The sequence below is a fragment of the Saccoglossus kowalevskii genome, chromosome 15 (assembly GCF_978046115.1).
Source record: "Saccoglossus kowalevskii chromosome 15, keSacKowa6.1, whole genome shotgun sequence".
Taxonomy (NCBI): domain Eukaryota; kingdom Metazoa; phylum Hemichordata; class Enteropneusta; family Harrimaniidae; genus Saccoglossus; species Saccoglossus kowalevskii.
This window is the reverse complement of record NC_140655.1, coordinates 15,971,929-15,988,737: the sequence shown is the minus strand read 5'-3', so window position 1 is coordinate 15,988,737 and position 16,809 is coordinate 15,971,929. Positions and strand designations below refer to the sequence as shown.

Here is a 16,809-nt window from a genome sequence, read left to right as displayed (position 1 = left end):
TTCATATTAAAGGGGAGCAGAGGTGTGGGTTTTGAAACTCTGTACATGAAATTTGAGATCTATGAATGAATTCTGTCGATAAAAACAACTTGTATAAGCTGCGAAATGCCCTAAATATCGGGTATAAAACGGGCTGTGAAGCAGACGACAAACGTCCGCTTTTCCTGGCGTCATTTCGCCTCTAGAGGGTCAGTCAAAGGATGTCCTCAGTGAACACTGATAATCGAGCCCATTCATGCCAGTACGTCAATGCCATAGAAATGCTATGGTGTCGGGTTCCGTGCTGTAACATATACGTGGAATCGATTGTTGGACCTGCGTCAAATACGCATTGTAACCGGACCAAGTGATAGTCTACGTAAACAGTTCAACCAACTGACAACGGTACATTTATGTTACGCCATATCTGATCTGAAATATCTATGCATTTTACAGGATTGAAATACGCGACTTCTCGTAGAATCCTTTGTGAGGATGTTTACATCGAGCTCGCAAAACCGTGTGAATCAGATGATGAGTTATCGTATGATAACAGAGCTACACGAGTCGCTGGCCAAAAAATGAGAATCAAAGAAAGCTTAGAAAGAACTCCCATGTGCTGAGAGTATTGGAGACACATTAAATATAATTCAAAATTACTTAGCTGAAAACTAATTATGCAAATCAGAAACTTAATATGAACAGATTTGAGTGTAAAACTAATGAGGTCTGCGCAATGTAACAGAAAATCTATGTTTCCAAGTTTAATTGAAATGTGATTAGAACCAAAAAAATATGAATTATTATGCTTATTAGGGAATTAATATGAACAGATTTTTACCCCAAACTAATTAGGTTTGTACATTGTCCTAGAGCATCTTTGTACTAAGTTTCATTGAAATGGAATAATTAGTACTTTAGATATCAGTGTGAAAGCTTAAAATTGGTTAATTATGCAAATTAGGTAATTAATATGTACAGATTTTAACCCACAATTATCCAGGTCTGTCTATTGTCCTGCAGCATCCATGTACATTCATTGATATGTGATGTTTAGTACCCGAGATATCAGTGTGAAAGTTGGTTAATTATACAATTTAGGTGATTAATATGCACAAATATTTACCGGAAACTAATTGGGTCTGCATAATTCTAGATTCATTGAAATGTGATGATTAGTACTTTAGATATCAGTAGAAAAGCTGAAAATTAATTATGCAAATTAGTTAATTAATATGCACAATTATTTTCCCTAAAACTAATCAGGTCTCTGCATAGTCCTAAAGGATCTATGTACCAAGTTTCATTGAAATGCGATGATTAGTACTTGAGATACCCGTAGAAAAGCTGAAAATTAACTAATTATGCAAATTAGGTGATTAATATGCACAAATATTTATCGGAAACAATCAATCTCTGCATAGTCCTTGAGTATGTAAGTACCAAGTTTCATTGAAATGTAATGCTCACTACTTATATCAAATGCTGAAAATTAATTAATTATGCAAATTAGGTAATTAATATGTACTGATATTACCATAAAAACTATCAGGTCTGTGCAGTGTCATATGACATCTATGTACCAAGTTTCATTGAAATGTGATGATTAGAACTTGAGATATCAGTGGAAAAACCGAAAATTGACTAATCATTATGCAAATTAGGTAATTAGTATCGACGGATTATTACCAAAAACTAATCAAAACCTAGCATTAGTTCAGAGCATGTATGTACAAAGTTTCATCAAAATCCAATGAGTGGTTGTTTAGATATCAGTGGAACAATCATGGAACAGCTAAAAATCAGCTAATTATCATGCAAATTAGGTAATTAATATGCACGGATTTTTACCAAAAACTAAACAAATCTGCGCATATGTTCAGAGCATCTATGTACCAAGTTTCATCAAAATCCAATGAGTGGTTCTTTAGATATCAGTGGAACAGTCATAGAACAGTTAAAAATTAGCTAATTATCATGCAAATTAGGTAATTAACGAGCATGGATTTTTACCAAAACGAATCAAATCTGCGCATTGGCCCAGAGCATCTATGCACCAAGTTTCATCAAAAACCGATGTATGGTTCTTGAGATAGCAGTGGAACAGTCGGACACACATACACACATACACACATACACACACACGCACTAACTGCAAAGACTCCCATTATGTGCTTCGCACATGGGATTCAAAAACGACGTAATAGGCAGTGCACGGTATTATATTATTATATACTGCATCATGGAAGATTGTGCTGACAATTTAAATTAAATTATTTGAATTTAAACGCCAACACGCACGCACGCAAGAGATCTGCAATTGTATCGGGCATTTGGGATTAAATACACTTCGCCACGCAAATTTTTATTGAAAGAATTTCAAAATTATGCTTAATACACCGGTAGTACAAATTAAAAAAGCAAAACACGTGGCCTATTTGCTATATGTAGCTACTTAAAGGTTACATGTTATCCAATAGTATTGTAGCATAATGGTTAAAGTTTGAATAATATTTCTACCTATGGAGGGTACAACAGAGACTTCATTTCACTTTGTGTATAGTATAATATGTTTGACCAGTTTCTCCAGCAGAAATAAGGCTGTTTGTAGGCGCCATTGTGTGACCGTAATAACGAGGCCACACCGCACAACAGTATACCGTGTTTAGCATTTAACCAATTAACTAATTAACGGGCGATGATTGTCGCGCCGCGTCGTGTTTGACATGGGACTCATAGTGACGTAAACAACGCGTGTTTGTTTACATGAAATTCGAACAAATGCATCTAGTCATTCATCTTCAGCTTCTCTATACTTGAATAAATTGCGGTCACCATGGCAACGTATCTAGGATCCTCTCCCATTCCATAGGCAGACAACTTTGTGGTGACGTAAGCGAACGACAAATTATTGGCCTTGTCGAAGAAAGTTCCCTGGCCACCATAACCATTGTGGCCATACACACCCTTCAAATTTAACTGAAAGATAATTGTGACAAAAATTATTTCAGAACGGGTCTTAATTGAAACTTTAAATTGCATAGGCATGCCTTTCAATACAAATGATTTGTTTGACCATATTTGGCCAAATAATTTTCCAGGTCGATTTTGCAATATGTTAAACTATTTGTTACGCACCTGAGGTATGGTGTCAAAATGAGGATGTAACCCTAGACACCACTGAGTTTGTAACATTATAATTTGATCCATTCTAACGGGCGTGCATTTTGAAGTAAATAACTCAATAGTATCCTCGGACAATAGAGTCTTCCCCAGTGTGCCGCTGTTTGCTACAATGCCATACAGCTTGGCCAATCCACTGGCTGTACCAATGCCATTTAAAGAGGGAATTTCTAACGATCGAAACTTGAGCGAATTCATCTTTGGAAGCTGAAATATAAGCAGTAGATGTTGGTGCAGCCAACAAGCAGTGTCTTTAAAAGATGAACAATTACTGGAAAGAACAATTAACCCGATTCGCCTGTTGAATGAATAAATTTATGTTCATATATGTTCATCTCACTGCTACTGAACAATTCCCAATATTTTCCTCCCTTCGAAGGCAAATACATTGCACAACAATTTGACATATTCCCCTGTTGAGAAAGCTGTAGTACCCAAAACAAACAATCTCCAGAACATGTAGTTCAAATGTACTTCATCAGACTGAGAATGTTTTCAATTAAACTAAAATACCTCTATATATAATTTAGACAAACTAATTTGGGATTTACATTCAACTGAAAGATTGTGGTTTACTTACAGACACAATATGATTTGTGCTTCGAAGAACCTTCGATGTTAGAGTGCGTGGATTGAACATCGCCATTGCAAACTTATAGCTTCGAGAACTGGTCAACATTTGTAGTAAATGTAACGTCAATGTGAAAGGAGATGGAACTAATATACGGGCAACTCGATAATGTTCCTTTTTCGGTAGTCCAATGTGAAAATCTATTCCTGAAATGGATAACAAAATTACAAATTATAGGTGTCGTTACGATAAGATAGGGAGGTTGTTGCCGAATGACATGTACCAACGCCGATTGACTAACCGTATGGTTTGCTAATCTCCTCGCGAAAGAATTCACCAATAGTTCGATGCTTGGGGTCCGATCGCTGTATTAACTGACTGAGCAGAAGACCGTATGCAACAGAATGGTATCCATGCTTTGTACCTGGCTCCCATAGTAATTTACTTGAGGCTAGTGTTTCTCCGAGAGCGTGTTGGTCCTCCAGCATAGAAAACGTCAGCGGTTCAGCCGTCATCGGTATTCCAGCCTGGAAAGTATAAATATGTTGTTCTAGTATACAACCTACATTCGCGCGTCATAATTGCAGTGTTCATGTTAATAATGTATGAATAATCTCGTATATAAGAATACCACAAAACGACAGTACGTAAAATAGGACTGTTAAGTTGTTATCAAGAACTCGTAACCAACAAACTCGTATTTGAGTCTGCATTCAAATCCCGTTTGCTGTGGGTCCATAGTTCTTGTTGTACCGGTCTTTAGTTTTTGGTATAGTATTTTAGGCATTTACAAATATGAGCAATGGTTCATCCTACAAACTGAACATGAGACGCAAATTTGTATCCCAAATATAAATCCATAAAAACAAACTAATTAATTAAAATTAAAAACTAAAATAATCGATATTATGGAAGAAAAATAGCTTTTCTGTGACGACAAGAATTCTAATATCTGGAAATAACAACTTTATGAACAATAAAGATACGAGAATTGACTATTATGTCATAATAAAGACTAAAGACCGACATAGATAAAGGTATGACCCCACAGCTAAAATCGAACTCATTTCATTTACTGCGGATCTTAACTCTCAATGAGGCTGATTTACCTCGTGACAGACAACTTGTCGTACTGTAATATTTTCTTTTCCATTCTGTGCGAAATCTGGCCAATAGTGGGACACTTTCTGATCATAGTCCAGATAGCCTCGATCTACAGCTACTGCAACACACAGCGCCGCCACTCCCTTAGTTGCGGAAAAGACCATTGTCATGGTGTTTTGTTGCCATGGTTCCTCTGCTTCGTAATCTGCATAGCCACCCCATAGATCCACCACTTTCTTTCCTTTGTAATATACAGCGACGGCCGAACCTACATCTAAATTCTGTTCATGGCACCTCCTGAAAAGAAAGCGTGAAAGTGATTGGCAATAACAATAAACCTACAAAAAACGGATCATGCCACATTGCAACTTCACAATATGTATAACTTTTAACTAACCTCAAGACGGTGACACAACCCAATTATTAAAATTACTTAATTTACTAGTTAATTTGAATATCGTGGACAAAAAGATGTAAATGCAGTAAAATTGCTAACCCAGGTATGATAATCTCTTAAATTTACTTTAATTATTAGTTACTCTTATGTACGTGCGTAGTGACAATACTCTGTCTATTTTTAATATTTCAGGTATAGGATACAATCAGCGACAGTCTTGCAGTTAAACGATAATTTTGGATTTAAATACCCTGGAAATTAAGTGTTCTTCATGTAATAAGGTGTCCGTATGCAAGGGGTTGTTCCTCTCAAAAGCTATGAATTCAGCCAGATTGCGTTAACGGTTGGCCTAATGCACCCCCAACGGATCATTTGGCTGTGAAAGTTTATTTTTCCCCGATTTGTAGGAATCTGAAAACCCCGTTTCTCAACTCTTTTTTTTTTTAGTTTAAAGCCGTATTCAAGATGGCCATAAGTGGGTAAAAATCCAACGCAAAGACGTGCGCGATCGCCCGTCTGACTTGGGATAGGACCCTATCCATTTAATGCTACATACGCCAATGTTATTGAAAACATATTAAATATTAAAGAAAGAACCAATTTGGGTAACAGAACATTACACTGCATCACAGCGAAGTTACTGCATGCTTTTAAAAACATCCAGTTCGTCATAATCACGATCCATGTGGCTGTGTATCGAGGCGTGTAGCTGCGGTTCTGATGCTAACTGTGCGACAGCCAACTGTTTTTTCCCCTCTTTTTACTTACCACGGGGGTGGGCCTTTTTCACATCGCTCCTCCCAGAGTTTCCAATGGTCCAACTTTCATTAAATGAGAGTGACGACTGACAAACACGAGTGATATGGACCACAGCTAGGGTGGTTCAGGTCTACGCATTCCTAATTTAGGTGTTGTGAATTTCATTTATGCCTAATATAGATTATATGACAGATACATAAATGACATACCACTATACAACGTGCATAAAGAGAAGCTCATCTAACTCCTGTAATCTATAAAAATAAAATAGCTATCAATGTTACATGTATTCCAATTATTTCCATCAAAGTATCTATCAAATTGTTGTGAGTTTATTTTAATAACGGTTGAACATTTTTTGGGTAGAATCATTGATAGCCCCCGTCAATTCTGTTAAATTACAGATTATAATTACATGCGGGTTATATAATAAACATATTCATATCTCAAAAATAAAACATAACGTTAAAGACGATGTCTATGGGTATATGGGCATTCTCTTAGACTAAGCCCCGGAGTGAGTGCGTTGTGTTATGTTGTCCGATATTGTTGACAGTGTTGTATAATGTCGTTCAGTACCGATGTGCATATTAGCAAAGTCAGGGTGGTTATCCCAATATTTTTACAACCTGGTTCTAAAACATGGTAAACCTTGGCGTTCTATGGGAATCGATATTCTGCGACTACATACATGCGATATCGTTTTATTAAAATAATGTGCCATATCGTGCCGATATTGATCAGGAATCACAAACATTATGACATCAACTCAGTGTTTGCGAGTTGTGTGTACCCAAAACCAGGGTATGCAACTTCACAATAGCACCAGCTCTTCCAGAAGGTTACTAGCCCGTTATTACAGATAAGTTTAAAATACTTCCTATTGCAAGAACACCAAATCACAAAGGTCTGAATGATGTCCAGCCAGACTGGAAAATTACCCGTCTCGAGTATACCGGCGGGGTAATGTCAGACACTGATCAACTTCAAGAAACATCATCCGAGAGTGTACTCGGTAACTGTTAATTGAACATCGAGTTACAATTTTGGCGTGGTTTCTGAAATATGGGCGTGGTCATTTTTGTAACTCGGTGTTTGTAACTCGAAAAATTCAGCGTCTCTTGGTGCTATTGCGCGCTGTACAGTCGGTCAACACAGTAACCCAAGGCGTGTTTATGATGTGATTTCAAATTATCTATTATGTTATTATTAGAGCGCTATCTGAGAGTTATGTTCAAATTTCCTACGTACAAACTTAAAATAAGAATGAACTAACTGGCAATTAGTGCATTTCTCATATTTTATTTTCAACATCTCAAATATTTCAAATTTAAATGTTCATATTTCAGCCTCAGTTTCTCATACTTTGAATTTAAACGTTCGTATTTTTAATTTGAATACTCATATTTAAAATTTAAATTGTCATATTTTAATTATGGTCCTAATGGCACACCAGGTAGCTTCTCTAACATACTACTACCACCACCAACAAAATACATCAATGTTCATTGGTTACATAAATCCGAATAAATGCTGCATTGACCAATCAAATCGCCACTTACATAGTGGTGGTGACATCAACTTTTGAGGCAGTGATATTTGGTGGCATGAATTCAATCATTAAGATCGTAAACATTTTGGTTGATATGTTTTACAGATACATTGTGCAATCATGTAAAATGTGGGTGATGCCAAAACCACGCTCGATTGCGGGTGACAACCATACGTTCGGCATGTATAGTTAGGTAGTTTTGACTTACGACATGGCTCGTTGTGTGTGTGTATGCATTTATTTGAAAATGATAAAACATGCAACAGTCAATTTATATTTTTGTTATGTGTTCTTCCCCTATAACCATGTTACGGACTACAACTATAGCTATTTAGCAAAATAATGGCGTACACATACACCTGTTTACATATGTTGAAAAGGTCAGCGTTCGGAGGTCAAACCGCGACGTTCCGAATGACCTTGTCACTGATTTTTGTTTCTTCCAATATACAAGAGACTCATTTCACATACACAGTTAGCAGTGTAACGCGTGGCACCACCCCCTACCATACACACAAGGTAACACAGTTACCGTATTGTATCATAGTACTACATAGTTGCAGAGGGGAATTGCTGCGAACAGTTGAAACAACGGAAACACCAAACACCTCTATGACCCATTAGCGAGGTCTGCAATACCACTTTTCATGATTTCAGAATTTGGCAATTCAAATCTAGTAAGCATCTACTAACCGGAATTCTCTGAACACTTCTTCAAATCCGCTGTCAACATGGCCGTCCACTCTTGGTGGCTTCTTCTTCGTGACAATATTCGACAGAAGTATGATCACCACTGTTGTTACAAGAGCACTGATAAGACATGCAACGATCATTTTAGGTCTAGTGTTAAACTTCAAGTACAGTACGGCGTGACCCCACCTTCCCGGTCAACTAATACCCTCACCCTTGAGGGCGCACTAATCAACGCTGGTAGTTGTCAAGGGTCATCTTTCTACGGAAGCGTAGTTTTTCAATTAAGCCTCTCACTCCCACATCAAAAGTGGATTCATATGGACCATTACATAGACAACTTTATAAACCAGACCATCAGCAACCATATATGGAATGAATATGTTTATGTATATTTTTGAGTATCGACTTTCATGTACCCCTACAAGCTATATATCGGGGGGGGGGGGGGGTACTCACCTAGATTTTGGGTGCCGCACAGTTAGTGGAAAACTGAAGCCAAAAATTTCGACTTTTAGAGCACGCTTTTCGATAAAAAAATAATAATTTTTCGCTAACAAAATTACACAAAATCTTGATAATGGGAGTCAACATTTTCAACTCGGCGGTAAAAATGGGGGGGGGGGGGGTCAAAACGGTGGCCAAACTTCAACTATATGAGTGCCCCACGTAATTATCGTATATATAACACTCATTCATTAAAGGGGAACCGTGACTATAAATAGAGGCAAGACGGCCACCGGAAATAGTATGCTAATCCGAACCAAGACGCTCACATCGTCACAACGCATTGTAAACTTAACGATGTTTGTAAATTTTCATTCTCAATATTTATTTTATTTTTAATTTATTTAATTGTAATTTCTACATTTTTTATTTCTAGTTTGACAGCTTCTTAAGTAAATCTGACCTTTACAAAATACTGGTTACGATATATACATATCAATGGCCCCGGAACTTGTTTAATTATCGATGCAATATTCATAGTAGGTTGTTAAATATAATATATGGCAACTTCACACAATTATTATAATTATGCAAATTAAAAATTAATATCGCTGTGTATTTATTGACACTCGAAATTTAATAAATAAATAAATAAATAAATAAATAAATAAATAAATAAATAAATAAATAGATAGATAGACAGACAGACAGACAGAAAGACAGACAGACAGACAAATAAATAAATAAATAAATAAATAAATAAATAAATAAATAAATAAATAAATAAATAAATAAATAAATAAATAAATAAATAACATACCCTACTTTCACTGATTTTGCGTGTAAATGTTAATGTATGTTGATGTGGACATTACGCATGAAAATTCGTCGTCGAGTAGAGGAAATGCTAAGACCATTTATAAATAATGAACGCTGAATTGCCATAAATAATAAACTATGTATGGTACACCGTGAGCCATGTGTTAGTAATACTAAACATAGTTGAACTCTGGTGACCTTGCCCTTTGTTATATAATATAATTCCCTTTATCATAGTTTATTTCAATATGAATATGCATTGTCATAATTAATTTTGAATACAAACAAGTTTTGGAATTGAACCAACAGTGGAGAATCAGTCTACCGAATGTCCTTAAAAGATGTAAATATCTTACAAAAACATTGGTGCCTTATTTGCTTAATTATTTTAAGGGACATAATTTTATAGCTTTATTCAAAGTAATTCAGATATTTAGTATAAAAACAAATGTCTCATTGCAAAAAAAAAGTGCTGCATTTAGATGTGAATAGATTCATAAAACGTGCAATATAACAGAAAATTTTAGCTGGCTTTAGTCCAAGTATTGTGTACAGGTGTCTGTCAAAAATTAATGATTCACTGAGACAAATATGAACTGCCTCATTGTGTGACTACTGTATTATATGAAAAGTAAAAAAAAACACCCTTTATGAATAGCTATCATGTTGCAAGCTCTGCTTTGTATGCAAATCAACTTAAATAGTTAGTTGGTGTCTAGTGGAGGGAGAAGTCAACAGTACTGTTGCCTCCTGAGAATCTACAAACACTGCAATCTTTGAAGTGCGTTTATAAACTAGTATTATAAAAACTCTATCATTCTGTTTTAATAGCTGAAACATATTCCTGTGAGATTTCATTTGTCGAAAGAACTGTTTGTCAAAAACAGATTACTTATATTTTAGAATAATTTTCTTTTTAAAATGTGGATGAAATGTTTTGCTTTTAATATATTTTTTATGTATTGTTTTTGATTTGATAACTTTGAACTAAACAGATTTTCTATTAGCTTCAGATCTTGATCAAAGTTAGGCACCCAGTTCATAGGAGTGCTTATATTGATTTTCTGACATCTTGTTTTCTGTAAAGATTTTATTGGTAGGTTTGCAAATGTGTATCAGACTGTGCAATCTCTCCATGAGTTGGTTTTGAAACCCAGTATGGGATTCTGAGATACATTACCAAGGATATTATTACAAGATAAATCATTTGCTTCATTGAACACATACAACAATGCATATTTCCACTGAGATCCGTGACCTTTGATGTGTATCACCAGTGATCAGTCAAGTAGAAACAGTCAAAATATTTTATCAGATTTTCTCAATTTTTGCATGATATTTTCATAAAAGACATCTGTTGTTCAAACTCAGGGAAGACTTTATACTGATGAATAAGGTTACCAAGTTTGATAAAGTTTTGAATAGAATTAGTAAAGTTATTATGCACACAATAACAATTATTAACGACAACGACGACGACAACAACAACAACGACAACGCCGGACAATTTTTTTCCCTTATTATACCTTTCCCTTCCATCTTTGATGGTACGGGCAAGGTAAAAAGGGAAAGTATAGTATACGCATATACATGTTTGACTACACATTTCAAATGTTGATATTTATGTTTTGTTATTCCTGTATCTCAACACTGACACTGAATGACACTGATCGTAATGTCTCGCATCAACAACTGTGGTGAACGCTAGTGTAATCAACACTAAACTCAGTGGCGTTGGATCACCAAACGCTGACATGACACGTGGAAATCGCTTGTCGTGTTTTTAAATTTAATTGCGTGCGTGTACAGACTTAAAACATGGTGACGTACACAAACACAATAATCCATATATTACGGCAAATGACATTATGCTTTGTATTAGTACAATGCATGTCGCTTATCTATACAATCATCAATATAACATAAAAGTCGTATCTGCCTGCCAGCAATTGTCACTCGTCTTCATTTGTATAACATCCGTGTTACTAGCAACAGAAGAATATGTTCAGATAGTGCACTTCTTTTGTATTTTGATATTTAAATCATAATAGCAGTCATTATAGAAATAACCACCACTTCAGTTCTTCAAATCTAAATGAAAATACAATATTTTGTACATTGAATCCTGTGACTAAATATGACAGTCACTTTAATTATGTATTTCACCATCATGAATATGCAACATTACTTTGAACACGCATAATAATAATTCTAGATCACATTGCAAGTAGTATATGTTCTGATTCTAGATGTATATACTAATACACACAAGCATGACTGGTCTGACTGATCACATCAACGTGAAAAACATGATTGAAAGTACTAGTATTAAAAAAATAGCGTTGATAATAAAACTATTCCAATCGATTAGAATATATATCACACTAACAAATAACAAATTTACGACATTCGGTAAGATATTAAGAATTCATGACGAAACGTATTCTCTATGCGCTAAATTGATAATTTTCATAATTACCGATTGCACACGATTATCAAAAGAACAAAGGATATTCGCTATATTCTCTATATTTTTGCCTTTTATTTGTTTTGAATTATGACTGAAAGAAAGTTAATGAAATTAAAAACTATGTAGTGTGTTCAACAACTCGTGTATGAAGAACGACTTTTAATTAATAGATATGTTTTTACTTGGTAAAAGTACTGCATTTTTCTGCATAAAAACGTAAGAATTTCACAATATTAAAAACGGAAATTCTTTATCGTAGTGTTCACTGTATGATTAAATACTCTGAAAGAACGACAGTCGTGATTAATTCCACAATATATGATAGCCTATGGGCAAATGTTCTTGAACCCAAGTGTCGATAGCTGATGCATCAGTTTATTTAGCTATTATAAATATATACCATAAAATTGATGACTAATTGACCGATGACTTCTGAATTATTTTTGTGAAGGTAGGAACATGTTATTGAATATTATAAATGTCACGTTATACACGCTGATTGTAAAACAAATGCGCCACAATCTCCAATTATCAAGCGTAACGACCACATTATTAAATGGGTTACCGACCTCAACATTGTTGGGGTCACTATACAATCAAACGTAACGTTGGTGCACATATCAACAATATTCTCAGTAAAGCCAATTACGTCTCTATATGCTACATTGTCTCATTTTACCAGTCACATATTTGTGACATTACAACAAGACACACAAGACATTCTTTTTTGGAGTATGCTGTGTTTATGGGACCTGATTTAACAATTCGTTGTTCAGTAATTTAAGTACACTAGTTATGATTGTGACCTAGCTTTAACACATCACATAACGTGCGTGAACGAAGACTAATTATGAACAAGTAACATGTAGAATGCTGTGTGAATGTTTTGTGTTGTTGCATTTGCAGCAAATAGTTATCAAACAATGAGAAATATATAAGATTGAACATACACCTGAGCTGGCTTCACATGCATAGTTCAAGCCTGTCTAAATTGTGCTTATACCAGGATTTAGTTACAGCACCAAGACGGACTGTGGTTACAGATTTATGTTCCAAGTAATCGCAAGAAATTGACATTACAGCGGAAAATAAAAGACTGGCACTCCCATGCAATTAATAGCAAGTGAAATTCCTGGATTGAAACATATATAGATTTGAAGTCACTGATGTAGGCAATAGATAACTTGGCATAAAGGCGAGGTAGTTTATTTAATCAGTGCTGAACTAGAGACTGAAATTATAATTACGTTCGTTGTCATATAATTTGTTTATTTCTCCTGAAGTCACATAGAATACATTGGTGAAAGGATGTTTTGGGGTAGTGTCATATAATTTGTTCATTTCCAACTCTCATGAAGTCACATAGAATTTCACTTAATTTATTTACGCTGACAAGTTTTCAGGCATTACGTGTGAACCTAATTTTCACTGCGCTGTGGAAATGGCATTTTCACTGGAATGGAAAAAAGTTTTTAGTGAAAATGAAGTACTATTCCACAGTTATTACTTAGAGGCCCTTTCAGGGTCGAAAGGTATATTTGTGTATGACAATTGTTAGTTTTAATCAGTAGTCACATATACAAGTACAAATAATGAAGAACTAAGAGTTTTAAATGTAACATTTTATTTGTGAGTGGAAAAATAAAAATCTTTTACAGTAATGATTAACACCGACAGTTTGCAAAGTGTTCGCAACTGACAAAATATTGAATAAATATTTGAAATATGACTTCAAACTGAAAATAAGATTGAGTGAATCTTCTTATGTAAATTCAAGTGAGATACTGCACACTGTATATTATAAAATATATTTTTTGAAAGAGAAAATGATATGGTAGAGCTGCAGTTTATTTGTGAATTTCAATCAAAAATAGTTTTTTTTCGCTTTTTATATTGATTTTTATCTGAAGAACATTCTTTAAAAAATTGACTAATGAATTTTTATTGGAACACCGTTAAAATTGCTGGTTATTTTCTGGTTAAAAATAAAAAAAAACACTCACACGTGGCAATGTTTATGTCCAATTGCTTAATTTGCAATTGCCTAATTTGCACGAGTAAGCAAAGAACAGAACTTTTGATTGACAATATGCACATTGAGATTGTACGAGTCATAGTACATTCAATCACGCGCATGTGCAATTATTCTCAAATCAATTCTCGTTCGCTAGCAAACCAACATTATATTTTCTCGGCGTTCTTTCCTAATTTTTATCATTATATTATGCGTAGTGTGAAACGAAAGAGAGGTAGAAAGAAGATCCAGAAGATTTCTGTGTCGGAAGAAGCAAAAGCTACACTGAAGGCATCAGACCGTGGATCATTTTATGACCAGCACAACGATGAAGTTGGCGTCCAAAATTTCGGAAACTGAGGACTTATTCTTACTCGAAAAGTTCGACCAGTTTTGGTTTTCGGCCGAACGAAAAACAAAATCGACGTGAGCGTCCAAACGTGACTTTCTCTGAAGGCGTGAATCCGAGTTTCTGATTGACTGAGAGATTTTATTCTTTATTTTTTTGAGTAACGAATGTATATTCTAAACGAAGTTTCAAATAAAAACGAACACAACTGCATTGCGTAGCAGCAAATGATCGTCGTTCCATAATTGTTGAATATAATTCAATAGTGATTATAATAATGTACACAAAATAAATTCGTTGAATTGTTATAAAATGCAAATAAAATTCAACTTAGTTTCATCGTAAGCGAACGATTCCGGTCGCAGATAAACTCTATGGTCGTTCCCTTGCATAAGTTCACCTAATCGCTAATTAACCAATCAAAAAGCTGGATGATGTCAACGTGTTCAAATTACCATAGCTCATTTAAATATGTTAATATTATTGAACGCAACACGGAAGAGACTTGCTGATGTTGTAGTCCGATCTTTTGTCTTGGCTTTTGATGGCAAAAAATATGATAAAAATTGGAAGACAATACCACTTAAAATGATAAACAAGTCTAAGAGGTTACTCATTAGATTAGGCCAGAGAGGATATGTAATAATAATCCTGATATGAGTGAAAAATAAGTAGCAAAAAATGAAAAGATTTGTCATATATAGCAATGTTAAATAATAATATTTTGATACCGTATGTTCTCTATTAGCAGCGAATGAGCTTACGTGTAATTTGACACAATTGTTTGTGTCAAAATACAATGTTTAGCTAGTTACAGTATATAACATAAGAGACAATTTCAATAAATAACTGCTTTTACCGGGGGGAGTTGCATGACACGATTGGTTGAAATAAATAAATTAATATTCAAGAGCAAAATACTTTCCGATAGCACGCATAATAGCTTTAAATTGACTGATTATATCGCTACGAGCTGAATAAATAAACGAAAAACTAATGTAAAAGTGCTTTTAGACACAGTTTTGATTTAAACTGTTGAAAGTAACCATAGGTTTTTTATTTACCGTGATCATAGCAAGGCACGAAATTCAAGAAGAATGCAGAGGAACGTATATATTTCACTCTAGTACTATTGCTCAAATGTTTTCAGTAACTTTTAGCAGTGACAAGTTTCCTAATACGTATGCATTTCGATAAACCACTGTGTGTATGCGCAGTTTAAAATGGAAAATTTTTGAACGCAATACAATCACGCGTAGAAAGAAATTGTGGCGTCAAACTGGTTGTCGGTTGATTTGTTTTTGCAATAGACATAATTTTAGAGCCGGTTACTATATTATGTTTCCATGTTTTATTGAAGACTATTCTGTAAAGAAATCGCTGCAATTATTTTATCTGATTGTAAAATGAACGTTGTTACTTCGACGATGGCCTACGGACGACTGAATTCTTCACCATTGTATTCAAACGAATCACGTGGTGCGCTGTTACATTCTCATTCAAACCCGGGATTCAACCATTAGGGGCGTTTCGGTAAAAAAAAAACATCGCAAAGCATGCAAATTCAATATTTTCAAACCAGTATACTAAAACAGAAATGCTCAACGATGCAAATGAAGGATATATATTGCACATATTCTACTCCCTATTATTCCTTCGTAAAATGGAATACCCTCTTTCAACGTAAATATTCTTAGTAAAACCACGTGTTATGCTGTTAAAAGTGGCTGTTACATACTCTTCCGATGGTCTGGAAAATGTGTTTAATTAGCTCTCACTTAAGCGTCGATGTAGATTTCCCAGTGGGAGTGAAACTGGTTCGAATCTGTCATTAGAAAATAGGGGTGTTTTCAGCAAAAAAACAACAAACAAATAACCCTGGAGTGCATACAATGCACTGAATTTAGGAACAAATCTCGCATTAGTTACAACAGCAGAATACCACAGAAATATCAGACAAAACATGAAAACACTACATATTGTATTTCAGCCTGAACACTCTCTATTGTAATTCCAGGAATTACCCCCATATGTACAACAATTTTCCACCTTGGTATCACCCACCCCTGAAAACACGCTGAAGCATTGGTTGTACAACCATGACATAAGTAGCTCCCAGGGTCTGCAATAATTAAAATCTTACCTAATATTTAGTTTTCTAATCCTAGTAGATCTTCGTTCAAATTAATTGTTTTTTCTCCACGAATGTAAATTTTTAATTCTGCCATGACTATCACAGTAGAGTTTCGTTCTATCCGTACTTTGGTCATGTTTAGCTTTGACAGTATGACCAACTAAAAGTTAGCCGGGTCTCTTACCTGTCCAAGGACGAGGAGTTGCATGACAGTTCATTAGGAATTTGTGCATTTCTAATTTTCTGTATTTTTTTTCTTCCAATTAAAGAACATCTAATTGCTTTGCTAAGGGTTTTAACATTTTCAGCTAGTCTATTTGCGTGTTATTTTTGGAATAAGA

At 34.9% G+C, this 16,809-nt stretch overlaps 2 protein-coding genes across 2 annotated transcripts; both read right to left on the bottom strand.

Annotated features, from left to right (window-relative positions):
• Positions 1–2,311: 2,311 nt before the first annotated feature.
• LOC146734016 (uncharacterized) lies at positions 2,312–3,360 on the bottom strand. Its single transcript, XM_085508476.1, has 2 exons — positions 3,118–3,360; positions 2,312–2,958 (listed from the first exon to the last, which is right to left on the bottom strand). Exons 1-2 carry the CDS (start codon positions 3,358–3,360, stop codon positions 2,767–2,769), a joined length of 435 nt encoding a protein of 144 aa, XP_085364602.1. The 3' UTR covers positions 2,312–2,766.
• A 355-nt stretch (positions 3,361–3,715) lies between these two features.
• On the bottom strand, positions 3,716–8,446 carry LOC102809341 (beta-lactamase domain-containing protein 2-like). Its single transcript, XM_006819857.3, has 4 exons — positions 8,239–8,446; positions 4,843–5,134; positions 4,035–4,260; positions 3,716–3,939 (listed from the first exon to the last, which is right to left on the bottom strand). Exons 1-4 carry the CDS (start codon positions 8,376–8,378, stop codon positions 3,716–3,718), a joined length of 882 nt encoding a protein of 293 aa, XP_006819920.2. The 5' UTR covers positions 8,379–8,446.
• Positions 8,447–16,809: the final 8,363 nt, after the last annotated feature.